Source organism: Pipistrellus kuhlii, unplaced genomic scaffold (genome assembly GCF_014108245.1).
Source record: "Pipistrellus kuhlii isolate mPipKuh1 unplaced genomic scaffold, mPipKuh1.p scaffold_m20_p_14, whole genome shotgun sequence".
Classification (NCBI taxonomy): domain Eukaryota; kingdom Metazoa; phylum Chordata; class Mammalia; order Chiroptera; family Vespertilionidae; genus Pipistrellus; species Pipistrellus kuhlii.
The window spans coordinates 26150426-26173632 of record NW_023425449.1 but is presented as its reverse complement, the minus strand read 5'-3'; the positions used below and the strand labels follow the sequence as shown (position 1 = coordinate 26173632).

At 38.4% G+C, this 23207-nt stretch overlaps 1 protein-coding gene across 1 annotated transcript in view; it reads left to right on the top strand.

The window, feature by feature from the left end:
• The window catches only part of TOX (thymocyte selection associated high mobility group box), a 300985-nt gene that overhangs the window by 257073 nt on the left and 20705 nt on the right, over positions 1-23207 (top strand). Inside the window, exons 5-6 of the mRNA XM_036436987.2 lie at positions 6983-7213; positions 18938-19018. Coding sequence (XP_036292880.1) covers positions 6983-7213; positions 18938-19018 — 312 coding nt within the window. The remainder of the gene's footprint in view (positions 1-6982; positions 7214-18937; positions 19019-23207) is intronic.

The window sequence follows — 23207 nt, the reverse complement described above, 5'->3', positions numbered from 1 at the left end:
TAACTAATAGGTGTATATAATTGCAATCAACTTCCTCACTTTAAAGCAATGTTTCCGGACAGTAGGCCTGATTTCAAATATCTTCCCTAAGGCTAGTGAGTATCTTTGCTAAACCTATCCTAAAATAATAACCAGCTCTGTTTGGCAGAGTCAAGGATCGTTAAAACTGAATTTGCTTTACCAATTATGGTACAAGTACAACGCCCCACACTTGTGAATCATTTCAAAAGTATAGCGTCTCCTATTTTTTCTCTCATAGATGTTTTGAGTCATTGAATGTACTGTGTTTATTAGTAATCATAATAAAACCTGAGTATAAAATGAAAGAAGGATTATAGCCTTGCTGATTTCTCAGTAACTAGATGACTTGCTTTCCATGCTTATTTGAAATCATTCTTATAAGGGGATTTTAGATTACATAGTGTAGAAAAAAAGAGAGAGAGAAAGAGAGAGAGAAAGAAAGGATTTAAGTATAGCGAAAATGTTCACTTACAGAAACAGCACAGTCACAAAAGGTGCTGTGATATGCCCAGTTTCTATGGTGAAGACTGTATAATATTTACTTTCTATGATAAGGGTTATAAGTGGAGTTCTATGTTGTTTGTTCAGCCTATTATGCAGATGGTGCTTGATTAAAATCTATTTTAAACTACAGCGATTACTGCAAGATGGTGTGCATTAAACAGCTCTCCCAGCGCCATTATAGGCGGTGGGGCCGCCGCAGTTTATTTTAAATATGCTGGTCGACGTTTCTAGCTTCTCCAGGGACAATTCAATAGCAGTGATTCTCTTTCCTTGAGAGCTTTAACTCCTGCACTCTGTATTCTTAAGTATTATCTAAGCAACACTGTGAACACATGTTTTTTCAAAGTGAAAAATTATTGTTTTCTTGTGACAAATAAGTTAAATACATCACTATAATTAAGCAATAAGACATAAGAGGAGGTGGATTACCAGAAGCCTAAGGATACCTCTAGGGGTTTTATAGAAGTAAATCTGTGTCTTCAAGGAAGTTGCCCAAAGCACATGCACTGTGTGAAGCTTATGTGAGAGGAATTTTTTTTTTATGCTTTGGCATATGTGTTTATTTATTTATGCATACTTGAATTGTGAAAGGAGTCTGTGGGGTATTAGGATTAGAGTTAAGGCCTAGCCATGTTCTTAGTTACTACGATTTTCATATAACTTTTATATGTGTTTTCAAATGCCCTTCACTTTTTTAATTCTAAGCCTTTGCCCATGGCTATAGAATAGAGGAGTAGAAGTGGATGATGATCCATCGCATGTAAGACACTATAGTGATGCTATGAGAATAGAAAGATTCATGGTACTGGGTCCTTACTTGCAATGTGCTTACCATCATGGGGAGTTTATATGTTTGCATTTCATGGTTTCTTTTCTATTCTAAAGATTATGATGGTGGCATTAAATTTAACTCTCTAGCCTTGGAACCCTGGTAACTTTATAAATATTGTACTCTAAAACAATGCCCAATGCACAATAACATATTGGCCAATACAGTAACCACTGGGCATGTACACCCCTGTGCATTTAAATCTAACCAATCTAACTACTTAAAATTAAACCAATAAATGTTCTCAGACAGTGCAGAGAACATTCTCATCTTTTAAGAAAATTCTATGAGTGTACTATTCTAGGCTTTAGCAGTCAGGGCCTCTTAGAAAATTAGGACATAAAATTATGCACTTTCATCCATCTAAGTAAGAATTTAGAATCCAGAAAAAAAAATACTTAAAATTAAGGTCCAGAGACATAGTACAAATCCATTTAGCTAATTTCTCCACCACAATCATATGCATCATCATTGTGTTCATTTCAAATAGTGGTTAAAAAAAAAAAAAAGCCAGATATCTTTCATTATGCAACCAAATAATAGCTACATTTCTTTTGTGAGGTCATATGAACAATGACCATGTGTTTTTCAAATATGTGATAGAACTACCTCCAGAAAAGTAGACCTTACACATTCCCAGTTCATTATACAGGACCTAAAATACCACTCCTGTATCCTCCCAAACAAAAGAAAATAAAAACAAGATCCCCGCATGTCAGAAGGTAATGCCCAGTGGTCAAGAGGTAGACAGCCTTACTGTTCATAGCACTGCCTGCACATTTGAATATGTTAGACACCAACCAGGGAGTTCTCATTCCCTTATAGTGCATCCTAAAGTGAAAGCAAAGCTAGTAGCAAACCCAGTAAGTCTTAATACAAAGAACATTGAGCAATAAAATAAATGAGTCCTTTCAAAGACATTTTATTTTTTTATAGAAATATTTTATACATAGTTCTGTGTTTCTGTTTTTTTGTTTGTTTGTTTTCTTCTTACATCAGCCTTTGATGAAAGCCAAGGTATTATCTTACAATAGATCATAGTTCATTCCTATGAGGGAAATTCTGTAAATGGTCAGAACGTTACAATGTAAGAATATAGTTTTAGTGATCTAGTTTAATTAGGAAAGAAAGGCAGTGAATCTTGAGAAATGAATATTTTATGTGTGTTCTTTATGTTGGTCCTCTTAGATGTCAGTTTTCTTCGATGGCAGATAATTCAAACTGAGTTTCACACGAGTATTTAAAAGAAAGGTATATGTATAGGCTCTTGCTTTCAGGCATGGCAGAGAACAAAGTGATGTAATGTTGTGACTGGCTGGCAGTCTGGCCGCAATGGGGATGACACCCCAGCTTCAGAGCTTGGTGCCTCTCCAGTATTCAATCAGAGATATCGTTGAAGCTCCAGGGTGATGCTTCATAACACAAACATGGCATCTCCTGAGCCTTGAAAATGTGGAGGCTGAGTCATGAAATGCTTGCTTCTAGTAAATGAAACTCTCAGGTTGAGCAAGGCTGATCTGACTAACCCTACACAAGCCAGAAACATAGGGAAAGGCTCCAGACAATGAACCAAATCAATTGATTGCATGGAATTGTTTAGAGTTTCCTACAGAGTTGCTACACATTGCTACACAAAGGGTAATTTGTTGTTTTCATACACTTGATACTTAGAGCTTCTTACTGGCAGTAACAGTTTCTCCTGCTTCCTCAGATCGCCTCTAGAAAGTAGGCCCATGTTTTCAAATATGTCCTTTCTGTAACAGAGAGGCATTACAGCCAGTAGAACTAAAACTTATATCATACTTCCCTAATACCAGTTTCAAAAGGAAAGAGACATGAAGTTCAAACACAATTTTAGACAGTGGAGGTGAAAAATTATTAAATAATTCAGGGAAATGTCTTAATAAGAACAACTGTATTGAATCACAGGATATTTATCTTTATGATTGACTTTTGATTATTTTTCAAAACTCATTAATATACTATTATCTGCAATTATGGAGATTTCAATGTGTCCAATCATTAATTTTTTAGTTAAAATTTAAAATGATGAAGGCCTGGAGGGGGGAAGGAGGAGAGGTAGAAGTTAATAGGTATGAAAAAGGGGACATCTATAATATTTTCAACAATAAATATAAATTTAAAATTTTTTTAATGAGTCCAGGTAATATTCCATATAGATAAACATTCATTTCTCTACACTTTGTTTCCTATTTATAAATATTTTCATTCCTTTTTGAAATATGATCTCCAATATCATAATCACTCCATTTTTAATTTACTTTATTGTAGACTTTCTTGACTTCTTTTTCTTTTTCTTTTTAATAAATATTTTATTAAATATAGATCCTATAGTCTCAATATAGATCCTATATTCTCAATATAGATTCTTATATTCTCAATAATAAAATATTTAATAGTTTTTCTCCTCCATTGTCTACAAAATTTGGAAATTATAAAAAATATAATAAAAGAAATTTATAAATACTCAGCCTTATAATTCAGAGAAATTACTATTAACATGTCAAATACTTTTTAAAAATCTCTCCATGTTTTCTGTCTTCCCACATATTGTCATCAAGTACTCAAATAAATTAGTGAGGTTTAAGTTTCTATAACAGAAACCATTTATGCTTTGACTCACTTATTCTTTGAATTGTATTATTATTTTGTTATTATTTTAATTATAGTTATAACACATGCAAAACACTTATTGTCAGGAAACATAAGTTCTAGTTAGCAAAACCAGTTGAGGGCCTGCCTTCCCAGTGCTTATATGTGGAACTGGAGAAGATCTAAATATAATACATAGGTTGTTGTATAATTACAAGTTTGATATGTTCTATGTAGGGAAATGAAACCCTTGGAAGAGAAAGTGGTCACAGTGAGAAATCAAGTCAAAAAGTCCATTGGATTTAGCAATGTGGCCCATGGTGACCTTGTTGAGAGCTTAGGCATGGTAAGGCACATTAAGTGAGTCGCACAGGCTGCATTAGGCCAGGACAGACAGCCACCTGGAGGAGCTGGTTGTGAAGACAAGAAGGATAGGCCTATATGAAGCCTTGAGGCAAAGGGAAAGTTCTCTTGTTTGGTTTGTCTCCTAAGTACTTAAATGCCAGTTGGAGAAGTAGATTTAAGGGTATCATTGAGGTGTCTCTTACTCCTAGGCATTCTGATTTAATCAATGCAAAGAGAGCCTGGGTATCAGGATATTACTTAAAAAGTTTCCCAGATGATTCCAGTGTGAAGCTGTATTTGAGATCACTGTTACAGGTCATAATTGCCTGTATGTTTAGTTTATAGCTATTACACTAGTTTTCCCAGTATCAACTCAGTCTCAACATGCCAGTCTTCTGACAGATTTACATGGAACCGACCATTTCACAGGCTCACCTCTTAGCTCCATCCTAGGGATGTTATCTTCTAGTGGTGGTCTACATTAGCTTGTCAGCTCAGTTCAGAGCATCCTGTATCCATGGGGATGTTGATCTGCTTCAGTAAACAATTTAAAAAATGGTCATCTTTTAAATATCTCTCTCACTAAAGACAAAGAAAATGAATTCACGTAGTTTTTATCCTACTTTGTTTTTGGTTCTTAGACATATCTTTTTAACTGTGGCCATATGGCATCACAAATTAGTATTAAGGTCATTCCTGTCCATTCATTCAGTGAATGTTTTTGAAGTTTCTAGTATCTCACAATTAACATTTGAATGTCATTTTAAAAAGATCATATAGTATCATATATACCATCTCACAAAATGATGCTGCAACTGTTTTTGCAGAAGAAATAGAGGCCCATGGAATTTATGTAATTTGCCCAAGATTGCACATCTAAAAATAACAAATAAGGGCATGAGTGCAAATTCTCTGACATAGTACCCACCAGCCTCTCAGAATGTCCTGGTTCCTCTTCAGCGATGGCAGTTATTGGACACAAATTACCCCGCCAGCAATTTATCTGAGTAAACTATATATTATATTACGTTTACAGAGAAGAAAAAGCAACAGCAGTAACAATGGGAGGTGAGGGTGTAGAATCTCCCATGATAGTGGCAGCTCCATCAGGAAGTAGTGTTCATGGACCTTTATGTGGGTGGGAGAGGCACTTAGAAAGAGGATTCCTGCAGAATCTACTTGATAATCGTGTAGATTCATATCATTTTAGAGCTAGAAAGAAATCCTAGCCAAAATTGCTCCTTCTCAGAGATGGATAAAGTGGCATTACGTATCATTAGTTCAGATCAAAATTAATATTCAAATGCCTATGTCTTAAATGCATTGTGTGTTTTTTCCACTTGCATCAGAATAACAATTTAAATTATCTGAATATTCATACAATGGGAGAAAAATAGAACCTATTTTTAAAGTGAGTATAAAGCTATTCTAGAAATATTTGATTCTAGATGTATTGGCCAACTTGGTAGCCACTAGCCACATGTAGCTATTTAAATTTAAAGTAAATAAAATGAAATAAAATACAAAATTTTGTCTTGTTCATGTTAGCTTCCACTTCACATTCTCATTTGTTACATGTGGCTGGTGGCTACCACAATGAATTGTGCGGATTATAGAAGTTTACCTTCTTTGCATAAAGTTCCTCTGGACATCACTGACCTACAGTCCAGATTATGCCATTCTAAACCATGAGCATCCACTCTATAGACCCAAGTGCGACATCAAAAGCCATTCAATTTTAATCACTGGACATCTTGCCCACCATAGTTTAAAAGTCATAATTAGGAAGAAAAGGGTAAACTCAGAAGAAAACAAGTTAGACTGTTTAGACAGTAAGGGTTCTACAAAAGAAATTTGCACCTGTGGTAGTTACAATGCAACTTAGCGTTAAGCTTCCTGAATAAGAAAGGGAAAAACTTAAGAGAGTTAAGGGGTGCTGAAACTGGTTTGGCTCAGTGGTAGAGCATTGGTCCTTGGACTGAAAGGTCCCAGGTTAGATTCCAGTCAGGGGCATGTGCGTTGGTTGTGGGCACATCCCCGGTGGGGGGTGTGCAGGAGGCAGCTGGTCAATGTTTCTCTCTCATTGACGTTTCTAGCAGTCTTTCTCTCTCCCTTCCTCTCTGTGAAAAATCAATAAAATATATTTTTTTAAAAAGAGAGAGTTAAGGGGTAATATTTAACAGTATAAAAAGAGCCAAAACCGGTTTGGCTCAGTGGATAGAGCGTCAGTCTGCAGACTGAAAGGTCCCAAGTTCGATTCTGGTCAAGGGCATGTACCTTGGTTGTGGGCACATCCCCAGTGGGGGGTGTGCAGGAGGCAGCTGGTCGATGTTTCTCTCTCATCGATGTTTCTAGCTCTCTATGCCTCTCCCTTCCTCTCTGTAAAAAGTCAATAAAATATATTTTTTTAAACAGTATAAAAAGAATTAATAACATTATATTAAAGCTATGTAAATTAGGCAGCAGAGGGATGAACATGAAAACTACAGGAAATATGAAGTTTTATCTGAAACACAGCAACAACAACCAAACGAAGTGTCCCTTTGGCATGTCTGTGTCATGTGTGATGTGTAAAGATGACTATGTGTAAGGCTCAAAGCAGAACAACAGTATGACTTGTCTCTAAATTTTCTCAGTGTCTCTATAATTTCCATTTTATTTTTATTTTAGATCAATGGCGGAGAGAAGCGGCCTGCCTCTGATATGGGGAAAAAGCCAAAAACCCCCAAAAAGAAGAAGAAGAAGGACCCGAATGAGCCCCAGAAGCCGGTGTCTGCCTATGCATTGTTCTTTCGTGACACCCAGGCCGCCATCAAGGGCCAAAATCCAAATGCGACCTTCGGTGAAGTCTCTAAAATTGTGGCTTCAATGTGGGATGGTTTAGGAGAAGAGCAAAAACAGGTGAGATGCAAGCTGGAGTGGGAATCACCACGACTTGAGAAAGTGTATGCACCCCCAAAGAAATGGCTTCTGAGGGCGCTGGTGAATTCTTTGGCTACTAGAACTAAGGCTGAGCAGAGCGGGCCCCATCAGAACCAGATTCCAGGAGTCTTTTTCTTTCACAGAATTTTACGCTCCTTTATGGCCCCTCTATAAATAGCATGTTAGTCTTTGTTTCAAAGTTTACACAGTGCAGTTGCTTTTGGAAAGACTTTTATATATCCTAGCCAGAATTACCTCACTCCTTCATACTGCCAATGTGATCATAAAGACTAAAAAAGTACTAAAAGTATTTTCCAAACTGTCCACACCTCTCTTCAGCACTTAACTATTTACCCTTTGGTCATCAAAACCCTCTTTGCTCTTTGCTAAGTGAACCCCAAATTTAAGGGTTTCTACCCCTTGCGATTCTCTAAAGACTACCAGGGAATGTTATTAAATCCCACATACACCATATTTCTATGCTGCGTTAAATGGGCCCAGATGCCTGCCTATTTTCTTCTCTCGCAGATTGCTGTGATGTGACTGAGGGCCATACTTAGGGAGGCCACAAGAGACAACTTTGCTCTCAGCCCAGAAGGATTTAAGGAGGATGGGAACCAAGGAGAGAGAGCAAGTGTCCAGTACATAGATCTAGCCCACCTCAAGCAGCATTGATCGCACAATTCTAAACCAGAGACTAGATTACCATTGTTAACATCTAGAATTTAATTGTCACAAAGAAAAAGTTAGATAAGCATTGTCATCAAAATATAGTTTTTGAAACAATTCTGTGAATGCAGCTTTAGATGTTTCAGAATAGTGAATTGCATTAATGATGTATTTGTTCCCTATTTTATATATACATATATATGTATATATATATATATATGTATTATATATATATGTGTGTGTGTGTGTGTGTGCGTGTGTGTATATATATATATATTGATTTTTATTTATTTTTTTTAAAGAGAGGAAGGGAGAGGGATAGAGAGTTAGAAACATCGATTAGAGAGAGAGAAACATTGATCAGCTGCCTCCTGCACACACCCTACTGGGTGTGTGCCTGCAACCAAAGTATATGCCCTTGACTGGAATCAAACCTGGGACCCTTGAGTCCACAGGCTGAGCCAAACCAACCAGGGCCATATTTGATTCCTGATAAAGGCATTTACCTTTCTTCATCAGGTCCAAGAAAGTATGTAAAAAACAGAAAATCTCAAACCTATGTACATCCAGAAGTGCCTGTATATGGTAAACAGATATCAACATTTGTGCTGTATATAGTGTTTTATACTTACAAGTATGTTATCACATGATTTATGCCATTTGTTGTGCCCAATACTTGTAGATACTTTAACCCAAATTTTGCAGATTATGAAATGGGGCTAGATAGTTAAATTCATTCACTTATTCTTTCAACAAATATTTGTTGGGTATTTACTGTGTGCCCCAGGCACTGTCCTAGACACTGGGCATATAGCAGAGAGCGAGACAGAGTCCCTATTCTGTTGAATGATTTGTCTAAGATTATATGGTTGGTACATAGAATTCCTATGACTAGAACCTATCACTCAACATACCGTTTCTTGTCTAACAAACTCTGAAATCAATTACAGTTGTAATGACAAAACCAGGTGCTAAGGAAACATAGAACCTACCTTCCCAAGTCTCTCCAACCTCTCTTTACGTTAAGCCAAAGCTGTCTTTTACTATAGAAGCTCTCTCTGCATTTCCTTATGCCCTGTCCAAGATTGGCAGCAGCAGGGCATGGCTTCCTGGGCCTCTCATGTGGAGCATCGCGCCACCAGGATGGGACACACACTCCTCATGCCTTCTCTGTGGGCACAGAAAATACCCATTTCCCTAATCAGAGAACAGTTGACCTTGTGTTTGTGATTCTGTCGAAAACCTAATAGACTTGGTTCAGAATTTTAGAACTGGTTTCTATCCTAACTCAGATCAATGTGCTCTCCCAGTCCCAAAGCGGGGGTGTGGCTCCTAACTGATGCTGGCCATTCACGGTAAAACTGTGCAGGGACTTCATTCCTCCACCCAGCAGTATGTCGCTAAATGAGAAACAGTGCACAGAGACCAGCGGTCCCAAAGCCGCTCCTTTGCTCTGGCTTTTGTGATCCGAATCCCTTCCTTCTCCTCCCAGGATGCCACACTCAAGGACGTGCCTCTCTCTACTTTGATAGCCCCTGACTCAGCCCCTCTCCCCGACCCCTGACTCAGCCCCTCTCCCCCACCCCTGGCCCAGTGGTATTTCCAACCTCCTCTGTGCTCCCTTAGCTTCTACTTTGTCAAAGTGGTATTTCAAGAAACCAATTGCCTATACTACTGGCCATCTGACCCTTCCTTATCTATCTTTCTGACCCCAGGTAACTTTTTCTAATTATTCTCTTCCCCCTCTCCCCCAGCCTTACTAGAGGAGGTCATGTGGCTTTAAGACCAGTAGTTTTAAAAGGCAGAGGTCTATAAAAGCCTTTCCTAACCCATGATTGGTCCTTCACATTAGCGATATAAAAAGTCAATACTTGCAGCCACGTTTCTGGTGGAAAAGAAGAATGTTCTTTTTTTATTTTTCAATTACAGTTGACATTTGATATTATGTTAGTTTCAGGTGTACAGCATAATGGTTAAACATTTAAGGATTCATATTCTTATTGTGGGAGTTAGGTAATTCCTCAAGGCAGCAAATATAAATATGTAGGGTTTAACCACTAATTCTATTACAAGGGGGCCTTTTATTTTTATTGTAGCAAGAGGGGAACATTAAGATAACATTTCACTTTCTTTATTTAATATAATTCTTATTGATTTCAGAGAGGAAGGGAGAGGGAGAGAGAAATAGAAACATTAATGATGAGAATCATTGACTAGCTGCCTCCTTCACACCCCACACTGCGAATCAAGCCCACAATCCGGGTATGTGCCCTGATTGGGAATGGAACTGGTACCTCCTGGCTCATAGGCCGGCTCAACCACTGAGCAACACAGGCCAGAGCCATTTCACTGTCTTTTTATCTCATCATATCTCATCAAGCTATTTTCAACTTTTTTTTCATCTCACGGTGCACATAAACTAATCACTAGAATTCTGTGGCACAATCTGACAAAAAAAAAAGGTATAATTTCGATTCACTCACACTGGATGGCTATTGTTATATTGGTTGTTGACACTTTTGAAATTTGACAGTCTAAAGGAAAGTGGTCAGTGCCCCTGACTAAATAGGTATCGCATGTTTTAAAATTCTTACAGCCCACCCTTTGAAAATGGCTGCTATAAGGTAATTACAGACCCAATGAATATAAGAGTCACTATTTTTGACTGTCATGTTTAAAAGGGAAATTACTCCCATTGCCCCATTCTGCCTTTCAAACTTGGAGCTAAGACTTTCTAATAGAGATGTGGTCACAATGATCATTTAAGGCTTTGACATCCGATGACAAAACGTTTTCCTCTTTCTCTTCTGAATTTTATTTCAAATCTAATAAGTAACTTTGGGTTCTCTCTTAGTGGAAACAGTTGAGGGTTTTTTGGAGACTTTGTTTTATAAGTAAGGGATGAAATTAAATAATAGTTAACCCTATATAACTCAATGGGTATTATAAAGCAATTCCACCATCACAGTGGTTAAAAAAAGTGTGGTTTGTGACACACATAGAATGCAGGCCCATCCCAGGGACAAGAAGAAGGAGGGCGCAATAGGTAGAACCAGGCACGGCGCTTACCATGGGGAGCATATGCGTATGCACCGACGGACCACGGCTCTGCTGCTGCTGGCAGTCCTTCCCTGACAGTTTGCAGCAATTGCCAGCGAAGCGAATATGCCCTCCTAGGATGCACATTTGAGCATCCAGAGAATTTCAAGCAAAATATCCAGAAGTGTTATTATGGTGTATTACCACCTGTTCTTTCCCCTTTATGTGGATGCATTGTGCCAACATAGCGTAATATCTCTGTTTCAGACTTACATTAATTATATTTTACTCTCATTCAGTATTCAAATTGGGGAGCACACAGGCTGCTATGTATTTGTAAAGGCATGTTGCTCGCGCAGATGAGAGGCAGACCGTTCAAACTTCAAAATTCAGGACAAATGCACGCGTTACCCAGAACAGCCCCATGCGACGTGCGACTGGCGTGGTAGAGGCAGCTGGTTCAAGTGGGAAGCTAGGATTTCATGAGCCACCATTGTTCAAAAACCCTGTTGTCATAATAGCCCACAATTAGGAACCACCACAAAGAGAAACACAAACCGGGGGGAAACGGACAAAACTATTGATGGCTTATTAGGGGGGCTCCGAAAATTACAATATTGGAGGGAAAACAGCCATTAGTGCGATTACAATGGAATGTTTTCTTAGCAGCCGGAGGGAAAGTGACTTAGAGAGCCGCTGTGTGTATACATCACAGGCCGCCTCGTTGTGGGGTGGGGGCGGGAATGACAGGCCGCTGCAGAGGGCAGGGCTTTATTTTGAGAACTCTATGGACTTTGGTTCCTGGGAAGCCTCTCTCCCCGAGAAGAAAACTGCAAGAAGCGATAAAAATCCTCCAGGAACACAAAACACATCCCCGGTGACTCCTGGTTCCTACCCAAACAACCTTCACGTATCGCAACTCTCTCTCCGCTTAAATACTTGGGAAGGTGGCACTGAATGTGGGACTGGGGCAGAATTGAGTTTGGGATGCCAACCGGAGGTTTTAAATGCTAATGAATCGTAAGACAATGCAGAACCCATTTGAGAAGCATGCTAAGTTGTTTAAAAGGCGCCAGATGGAGAGAGGGAAATAAAATATAAGTATGGCTGCGATGTTGGTCTTTGCTACGTCTCTTTCACTGCCTGGCACTACAGAGGGAGAAAAACAAGGCTGTGACGGTATCACGCCCTTTGTGTTAGCACTCCTTGGAGTTTCGGCAACCCTCAGCATCTTTTTTTTTTTTTTTTAATGAGGTTCCAGCTAAATGTCCTGTGTTCTCTCCATTCTCTCTGGATTCTCTGATTCTGGTCACTGAAGCTAGGATCTGGGGCCCACAGGGGCAACCGAGAACAAATCAAGCCCTTTTCCATGAAGGTCCGTCCGGCTTCCATGCAGAAGGGATGGATCCAAAGAGCTACAAAGGGTTCTCGGGTCCTTTTCAGCCAGGGAAAGTCAGCTCGTAAGTGGAAAAGGAAAGTCACCTCAAATCAGAACCAGATGTAAATGACTAAATGAACCTTAAGTTCCTAATTGGAGACACAGTCGGGCTGTAATACGTTTAGCAAATTACAAACAAAATGTTCTTGTTTACATTACATTAAATGGCTTTCAAGCTCCAGCCAAAGAGCTAAATAAACATGCTGTTAGGCTAAAAATGGAGTGGAAGGCCCGCTCAGAGTTTGATGTAGTCAGGAGAAACCACAGCCCACGGGGGCCCAGGGAATGTATTTTTGTAAATGCTGGCGATGTGGTGGATGGAAGAGAAGAGTAGATTTACCTTGAGATCCAGAGCCTTTAATGAGCAAAGAGCGCTTGCAGGGAACTGTTTGAATACTGTAACATATGCCTTCTTTCAGGATGCATAATTCATATCCGAGGATATTCGCCATAGCAGTTGGGCTCAATAGCAACACCTCATTATTTTATCCCTCCGTATTTATTCCTATGTTTGACGCCTCGTGAAATTACTGTTAATGTGTTTATATAAGGGGAGATCTGACACAAGTGGGAAGAATGTAATTTCCTACTCATGCTTTCCCGCTGCTGTGTCCTCTTCCCCTGGTACAAGTGGCAAGTGTAAATAGTTAATTTGCTTCAATTATGAGCCTGTCCTGCTAAATTAGAAGCAGCAGGGATATGAAGAGCCAGAATTATACTTATGAGGCAGCTGACAAATCCTCCGAGCCCACGGAATCCAATCATTTACTCCTCATTGGTGCTCAAACACCCACTCTCTAAGTGCTGCCACCATTTCCTTTTTTCCCCCTTATCTTAGGATAAAATTTGGATTTTATGTCAACAGTGCTTAAGGTTAGCCGAAGTCCTCTTGCACTTTCATAGCATTCACCCATTTCCTTATAAACAGTATGCATTTTCCCAGTTTGTTTGTTTTTGTAAATAGGAAGAAAGGTTGTGTAAAATAATTGTTCATTTTCTAAACTAAGAAAAGTTCATAGTTATAAAGATTTGAAACTGAGTGGTTAAAACTATATGAAATGGTGAGCATATTTTACTTCTAAGATGCAGATATGTCCACACATACTGGTTGGTACATAAATGGGATTACTGCATGTGGTATACATATATGTGTCCACATACAGATGTACCCTGTGCTCCTTTAGGAGTAAACATTTCACTTCAAAATTTTCATGACATTGTTAGGGAGAAAAATGGAACAAAATACTTATTCAAATCAGTGGCCCAGTATGTATTCTTGGGAACAATGTTTGGGGTGGTTGGGCTGTGTATCTGTGTATCAAATCCTCTATTTCCATCATTGTGGAAGATGCAACTTAGTACTTTTCTTAGTAGCACTCATGCTTATCATGACTCAGAGAAGAAAAAGGCGGGGACTAGGGACTATATCCTCAGTGAGGAATCCTCAGGAGCACCTACTGTGTGCCAGGAACTGCCCTGTATCCTGGGGCTTCCACTGTCGAAAACAGATCTGCTGTTGTGTCTGAGGGAGGCAAAAGGGAGTTGTCTCGCCGCTAGGAGGAGCCCCTGAGTAAACGAAAGTAGAAATTTGAACCAGATCAATTTGTTTTCACTATAGGTGTGCCATACTTGCTGTAAAATGACTACCCACTCTAGTCCATTTTCTTATTTGTGAAATGGGGTATAATAAATACCATTTAAATATTCTTGTTAAAAGAATTAAAGACTATATATATATATATATATATATATATATATATATATATAGTGCTTAATAAAAAATGCATACAATAAAGGCATTTTTTAATTTATTTTTTTAACAGGCATATTTTTAATGCTGATTTTCAATCCATAGTTTCAGTGTCCCAAACCACACTGGATACATATTAGACATTGAATATATTGTTAAATGAATGGTATCATACTTTGCCCAGTCATCCTCATTTAATAAATGAACAGATATATTTTGTAGCCTTTTTTTTCTTAACAGAAAAGGAACTTGTTTCTGATATCTACCATTCCAGAAACAAGCCATAGCACTATTATGTGGGCTTTTTAGATGGATTCAGATGTTCCAAAAAGGAATTGATAGCAAGATTTTTCTCACATTGTATAATATTTTCAGTCCTCTGAATACTACTTTTTAAAGGCCTTTGAGTTCTGGAATGCTAAAGAAAATGCTGAGCAATTTACACAAGATGAAAATTTAACTGTGTTTGAGGACTGAGTACTATATAAAATATAAATGTACTTTCTCTAACTGTCCTAAATAATAACAGCATTGAAAGAAGCTACAAACATTAATTTCTAAAGGATATGGCAGGGACTGGTGGCTAAATTATTATTTCTAATACATAGCTGTATTTCTAAGCATTTTCTATAAATACGAACTTGTAGTGGAGTAAGAAAACTGCATTTGAAGTCAACCTCCAAAAAATGCCTTTTGATTTTTATAGTGTTTGAATAGAATACAAAATTGGAAGAATTATATATTTTTCTTATTATTACTATAAAAGTTTCATTGAATAAAGTATGACTAGAGATTAACTAAGAGCCTGAGCTGAAAAGAAGGAAGAAGGAATTAAGTGGTATTTATAAGAGTTTGCTTTTTTGTATGAGTTGGATGGATTGTGTGGGAAAAGACCAGAAAGTAAAAGTATAATGAAAAAATGTATTAGATTTTTTTTCTTGTTGAGTTTATTATAGTCACTGATATTGAACTGCTGATTTCAATTAGGGATGATTAGCCTGTAAAAACATGTGTACTGCTGGTATTTAGAGCATTTCAAAAATGATTCAGTGAATCACTAGATTACATGAACAGGATATGGATTCTGTAGAATTGCTATTTGATGTCTATCTTACGTATGTTTTAGGTTAGCCATTATATATGTTTTAGTTTAACCACCAAGATGCAATCCTTAGATAGGATATGGTAGCTTTCTTAGAATAACAAACCACAGCATATAACTAAGTTAGGACAGGATGAATTCAAAAGTGTTTGGATGAGCTGGGGAAAATGATAAATGATGTATTATGATATTTAAATCCCCATCTGGCTAACTTTGCACTTTATTTCAAACAGCTGTAGACCATTTGGAAGCCATTTTATAGCTCAACTGAGTACTAATATTTACTGTATGAATCACATATCTTTAAAATATTTGTCTTTCCCTGAGAGAGAGATCATTTCTTTCCCAAACTTAACTTTGATATAAATCAGACCCATCCTCCTAGGTTTGAAGGTTTGATCACCACAGCCGTGGGTAGTTCATTGCCAAAGGCAGTCAGCACCGTTGTTGGTTTCTTTAAGTAGACTTCCTCCCTCCATGAACAGAGGCTTTGAAACATTTTTGTTGTTGTTAATGCTCACTCGTGGATATTTTTCCATTGATTTTTAGAGAGAGTGGAAGGGTGGGGTGAGACAGAGAGAGAAAACATCGATGTGAGAGGCATACATCAATTGGTGGCCTCCTGCACATGCCCTTACCGGCACCAGGATTGAGCCTGGAACCAAGGTACATGCCCTTGACAAGGATCAAACCCATAACCCTTCAGTCCATGGACCAGCACCCTGAATACTGAGCCAAGATGGCTAGGTGCTTTGAAACATTTTTGAGGAAATTTTTACTGATGATTTTTAAATATCTGTTATAAAGTAAGAATTTCTCCACTTCACCTATATGTTGAATATTCACATATTTTTGTCATTGTCTTCTACATTTGAGATCTTTTTTCAGACATTTCCAATAAATACAGAATTATAAAAAGAAAAAAAAAGCATTCTCATAAAATGTTAGAAAGACATACAGTATAATGTTGGAACTATTAGATAGATCTCAAAGGTGGAGGTCCAAACTACTGTTGAGGAAACTTAACTCAGATTTTAATTCTGATCTGGGCTACTCCCCTTTAAACTCAATGATGGAAATATACCTCCTGAAATGACTGCCATTTGAATCCTCCCTGTGAATACCTGCAGTTATTCAGGAAAGAGTGGCTCCATCAATCCATGTAACACAAAGTGATGAGTTTTCTCTTTTGTAAAGTGGTATTTAAGCACTTGTGTGATGATCCAACATAGCCAATCATCAATAGCCAATAGGGAGCCATTTGTAGAAAACAGGGCACTCTGAATGCTAGTCAGGCATCTCGTAACAACATCGATCCCCAAGTGAAAGCAGGGGCACATATTCAGCCTGAAATGTGTTGCTAGCCACTATGGTTGTTAATCAACACCTTTCAAGAAAGTTAACACTTTGTAAGAGGTTGGGAGCCCACCAAGGGATAGCACCTTAGTCACACAGTTGCTGTTTCAGTAGAAACCCAATGCAAGAACGAGGATGGATGCTACAATCAGGCCACCTGGCCACCTATCTTATCTGCTACTACTGAGAAAAGGATGCTTTTGGCAATGCTGTGGGTGTGTTCTATTTGCCTTTGGAAGTTAAGCGAACCCCAGTTAGCTACCTGGGGGTCAAATGGAGTAGCATATTAATAAAAACCTAAGTGCTTCAAGCATACAAATGCGTATTACCGTCAGCAATATGCAGTATTTACTAAATATTTGCTTTAAAGTCCTAAATAAGATTTCTATGTGCGTGGGAGAGAAAGCCTCTAGAAATATTTTTATTAAATGTAAATGTAAACATTGTCAGCTTAAACTCATTAATTATAAGTTATGTCTCGAAGAAGATGGTTGAAGAAAAGACTACAAACAGCAATCTGTCTTTCAAGGTGAAAACAAATCAATAAAAAGCAAAGAGCTTTGTGTTTCTGATTGTGACTGAAACGAGGCATGTCATATACATGGGTAGGTCATATTATTCAAAGCCATTTGCTGTGCCTAATGGTGTTTGTTTCCACGTGCAAATTTCAAAAAAAAAAAAAAAGAATCTGAGTTTGACTTCCAATAATTAGCTCAGTAAATTTGGGATACTCTTGTTCTTAAGCCAAAGAATTTATTAGTTTATTTATTAAACACACACACACACACACACACAAATGTTAAATCTCTTTGAGTTTCATATTTAGTTAGGATGGCACAATGATTATATTGTAATATTATATGAATTCTTGATTATCTCATTAAATTGCCTTTCATTACATCACAATGCCAAGAATAAAAGTCTAGGCTGCAGACCTTCCTAAAAGAAGAGCACATTTATTTCATAGGGACCTTTATAGTTCTGTGCACAAGGCCAGTCGATTGTTTACCTTAAGTAAAATGTTCTGCTTTAATTAAAATATTCATGAATAAATAATATTTCTCTCACCTTGGATTTCACAGTTGGGGACTGGGCTCCACATACCCTAAAACCACAAATTGACCTCTGCTGACAACTTTGGCAGCTCTTTGGTCTAATTCCAAAGCCACTTTTCAGTCCTTCTTCTGTGTCTGTTTGTGAGTTCAGCAGTACAAAATATTAGCCAAACCTCCTTCCCTGCTGTAAAATTCAAGATGTGGGAAATTTAAAATAGTTGTTGATAAAAATACACTTCTGTTTACACAGTAAATAATGAAAAAGAGTTTGTTCTTTAACGCTGATTTCAAAAGATTGCTTTAAAAAAAAATGATTCTAAAAGCTTGAAGGAATTGACATAATAGTAGCAGACAACCATGTGTGTTCACTTTGCTAATCTTTCATTTTCAACTCTAATGATTCCTTCCCGTTTAACTTAGCGAGGTGACCTTTAGCATAGCTGCAAGTCGTTTTTTAGTTCTTCTGCTCAATTTAAGGGGATTTTACTTTTATTTTCAAGATGATTCCCTCTGAGGAATGAAAACTTCTGTCAGCTGAAACTCATTTCTGAAACACCTTTACCTTTCCCCAACAAGGAGTCCACAGGCCCGTGTCATCCGGTGCTTTCATTGGAAAGGACGTGACCAGGGCAGACTGCAGGGCAGGACATGAGTGCAGTCCTCGGCCACTCAGGGTCCCATTGCACCCCCAAATGTGTCTGTGACCTCCATCGCCAATCCCTGAGGCTTTGAAATAGAACCTCAAGGCTCAACATGTTTAAATTAGTGATGAGCCTGCCAACGCCAATACCTCTGATTTACTTATTGGACATCATTGGTCATCGCTCAACTCTGTCCTTGTTTTTATATTTAGCATGGAGCGTATATATCAGGATTTGAATTCACTGTAGGATTTTCTGCTCACATATAAATGTGAATGGCTTCTTTACTCGTGTGTGGTTTCCCTGGGAACCTTCTTCAATCGTATCTTGCTGAGCCAACTACCTCTACTCTCAAAGTAAACCAGATAGATCCTTTCATTTGCTTTATGTAAAATGGAAAATTTTATTGTTGTTAATCTTCTTCTTATCTAGCTGATTGTCATGCTTCTTAAAAATTTGTTTCAGGAACAGAACACAATATTTGAGGATATATATATATATATATATATATATATATATATATATCACGATTGTGTGTGCTTATGTGTGTGAGTGTGCATGTTGTGTGCATGCAATTATCATTCTGCATTGTATGTCTCTGGGAACAAAAGCAGGTGCACTTTCTAATTTAAGACTCTTTGTTGTTGTTACAGGTCTATAAAAAGAAAACCGAGGCTGCAAAGAAAGAGTACCTGAAGCAACTAGCAGCATACAGAGCCAGCCTTGTATCCAAGGTAACATGCTATTGTGTGGTATTGTGTCGGATTGTGGCCATCTTATTGCAGACTGTGATGGTCATTTAAAAGCATAAAAGATCACTTTAGCATTCTGCACAATCTTCTTTGTTGGGGAAAAAAAAAAAGTAAATCCTAAACAAAGCGATATAGCTGTATGTTATGGAAATATTTGTTGATACCTAAAAAGCCAGAGCAGCATCCTCTGTGCCTTCTATGAAATATTGTCCACCTGTGGATTATTTGTTTTGTGGATTAGTCACAGCGCATCCTTAATCCTGAGCCAATTTTCTATTTCTCTGCATCCTGCTCTTAAATTGCCTCTCCCTTCGTACCCCGTCCAGTTGACCTCTGCTGAGGAGATGCCAACTGTCAAATATAGCCTCGTTACAGCATCATTAGGATGTTAGCTGGCCAAAAAATGTTTGTTATTACATTTGAAACTGAAAAATGCCACTTAAAAATAGTTTGTGCTTTAAAATATCTTAAACACTAGTCCTTTCTGTTATAAATACTCAAGAGTTGACTGTTTGGTCTCAGGTTATTAGAGATGCATTTCCCTTTATAGATTTATCAGGGAGGCACCCTCAGTGAGATGGGGCTGTGTTTATAGGTGCTTGGTGTTATGTCTTCTCAAGCCTAAATCTGGCTGTTATTTGGTTCAGTGTGCCTTGGGGCTATGGAATTCATTTTATTCACCCATGAAGAATACTTTCTCTGTTATCCACAAATAGCCATCGTCCTAACAACTCCAAAGTAGTTATATAAATTAGGTTGTTTTTTAAATAGGGGAAAATATATGCTGAATATACTGATGCAGATCAGAAAAGAGAGCACAAATATACTCGGATAAAAATTTTAATGTGCCAGTGGCCTAATACAACTTTATATTCCACATCTAAGCCATGACATTGTGGGAAAACATGCTATTTATTACTTTACCTAAACATTTCTAGCTCTCCTATACTCTCTCACCAAAGATCTAGCACTTCCTCATTTATCTAACTCCTTTTGAAGCTATTTATGTTTTCTGCTGATACTATCTAACGTTTCTGTATATTTATAGAAGTCACAGAATGTGTATAAAACCATAGCAAAAAAAATAAGGTATAAAATATTAGATCCATCCAGCCATTATTTAATCACATTGATATTATTCAAATTAATATGCCCAAAATGTAAAGAGGACTTTTTTTAAAAATGCAGTAAGACTTCATCCAAGATGAAATTTTCTTTTTGAGCATTTTAAATAGTCAGAGCATTTTATATCCAAGAAAATCAATACATAATGTCTCAAGCCCAATACAAAGCCCTCTGGTGAATGCTATGTGGATTGCCAGAGTGCTGTGATACTGACTAAGCCTTTGCTTTCAAAACAAGTGTCCTCAGATTTGCTCTTAGCTGCAACTTTTTCTTACTATTCATTCCCAGAGTTGCAGCCCTCAGTATATAGCAATTTGTATAAATGCTGTGAATTGCCATATCTACATTTTAAAAACCAAGCACATTTTTTTACAGCTTACTCTGATGTTTTTCTTCTCTTTGGCAGCAGGAATTCTGCTGGAACTGTTGAATGTCTGTTTATGTACAGCCATGTATTGTGTGTATACAAATTGAAGGGAATTACAAACACCCTTTCCAGGTTAGAAAAAGGGGCCCTCTGATGTTGTATGGGTGTGGATATTTGCTGTATAACCTTTAGGCATGTACAGAAAATGTACCAACCGACTCCCCCATTGAGATGGAAGTGTGTAAAATTCTGTTTCTTTTTCATTTTGTATTTTGTTCTTGTGTGTCTGTTCTGACATGTACAGTACTTTATTTATTTATTTATTTATTTATTTATTTATTTATTTATTTGAGGCCCAGTGCACAAATTTTGTGTACTGGTAGGGTCCCTAGCAGCTATGGCTGCCTGCTGAATACTCTCTTCCTTCCCACAGCCACCTGCCACTGCCACGGACCAGGGTCTCCCTCCCTTCCCCTGGCTAGCCCCGCCCCCTGGTTGAATTCCTGGACAACTCCTGGTGGAGGGGACAATTTGCATACTACGTTTTTATTATATAGGATTCTCACCCATCCCCCATGCCCCTCCCCCTTTGGTAACCATCAAGTTGTTCTCTGTATCTATGAGTTTGTTTCTGCTTTGTTTTGTTTATTCATGTGTGCGTGTGTTTTTCAGATACCACCTATAAGTGAAATGAAAAGAAACCATTTCTTTTCTATTTTAAGTTGTCACAAGGAAAATAATAGCCATTTATATTTGTGCACATATTTTTTCTGTTAAAATTTTTTAGTATGTTATAAATTATTTCCCTGATCTGAAAGATCTAAAGTTAAGATCATAAAACACTATATGGTACTGACAGTGACAATTTCAGGTTAGCACATGCACCAGCCTGTTCACTCAGTCACACATTTATTCGTTTTTGTTCCCATTCACTCAGTCACACATTTATTCTGCAGACCCCTTGGGCATGGGACCCATACCAAACCCTGTACCAGGCTCAGGGCCCAGTGGGGAACAGGAAAATACATCCACTGCACTTAAGGAATGCTCTTTTTCGTCTACGAGACCAAGGGTGAAAACGTAAGCTAGTAAATGACCAAGATCTTTGAGAATCTAAGCATTCAGAAGGAAATACAGCAAGGGATTTGACTGGGTGAACTGCAAAGTCCCCTTTGAAGTTGTGACCTTGGAGCTGAGAGCCAGAGGAAGACAGGAACTGCAGGCCCGAGGGAGCTGAGGGGGAGCTGCGGCAGGTGCAAAGGCTTGGGCACAAAAGGCACTGAGAGGTCAATGTAGTAGGAGCTGATGGCAGAGGAAGCCTGGTTTGAAGTGAAGCTGGGGAGGTGGGCAAGGGCCCATCACCAAGGCCTTGCAGACATTGAAAGAAACCGGGTTTATCCAGTATGAAGGGAAGCCACTGACTAAGTTTCAGTAGGGATGGCATGATCAGATTGATATTTCTAAAAGGTCACTTGATGTGAATGAATTTCCTCAGCCATCTGCCCCTACTCTCAGTCCTGGTGCTGGACCGTGAAGCTCATGGGTCCAGACAGTGTACTTGACCTGCTTTCTTCAACTCCCACTGCCCCACTGGCCATGGCGGAGCACTGATTCTCTCCTCTGAAGTCACTTTGGCCAATGAAATGCTCCACCAGACAGCATCATGGTCTTAAGTTGTTGCTTTACTCCTCCCGAGCTGTGTATTTGGGTACTTGCTTTCTGTGCGATGCATTTGTCCCACCAAATAAGACTTTGCCGTCCTAGGCCCATAGCTCCTCCCCGCACTCATCCGCGGCCCGGTCTGGTCTGCTGCTTCTTGTGGCTTCCAGACCAGGCCACACTCCGCGTCCGGCCCGGGCTGCACGACGTCTGCTCCGTGTCAGGCGCGGGGCTAGGTGCTGAGAGCACGGAGCTGAAAATGTTTCACATCAAAGGAAAATGTTTCACGGGACTTGAAAGGTTTGCAACTGCAGTCTAAAATTAGCCGCTTCTTACGGAACATAATCAAAAATAGAAACAGCCTGGCTCCACTGTGAAACTGAGGCATAAGATTAAGTGTCCCTCTCCTTTCAATATTTCATGTGATGTTTTAGTTGAAATCTGCTTTAGACCATCTAATCCAACACATTCATTAACGTGACTCCAGGCCTGAATAAAATGGAAATCTACCAAAAATAAAAAAAGCTCTGGCATAGTAAATGACAGTTCTAATGGTCATAACTTCAAAACGATGATACTGACACAGAAGGACGCTGAATTTTTTTTTCCCAATAACACAAATATAAAGAGTGTCTCACTACCAAGTAGATTCTGCATGTCACACGGTGCTAGACATTTTATATAAATTCCTAGGATTCATCACAATAACCCTACAAAGTAAGATTTAGACTTAGACCCATTTTCTAGACAGTCCCTGGGCTGGGAGATTAAATGACCCATCCATAGTAAGGAGAGTGACAGATTGATGATTTCTTGCTGTCTTTTTTTTATTTGTTTTAATTTCTTTATTGATTAAGGTATTACATATTTGTCCTTATCCCCCCATTCCCATCTCAAACCCCTCCCCACACATGCCCCCATCCCCCTGTTGTCCGTGACCACAGGTTAAGCTCATATGCATGCACACAAGTCCTTTGGTTGATATCTCTCTCTTATCCTTGCTGTATTGTTCCAAAGCTT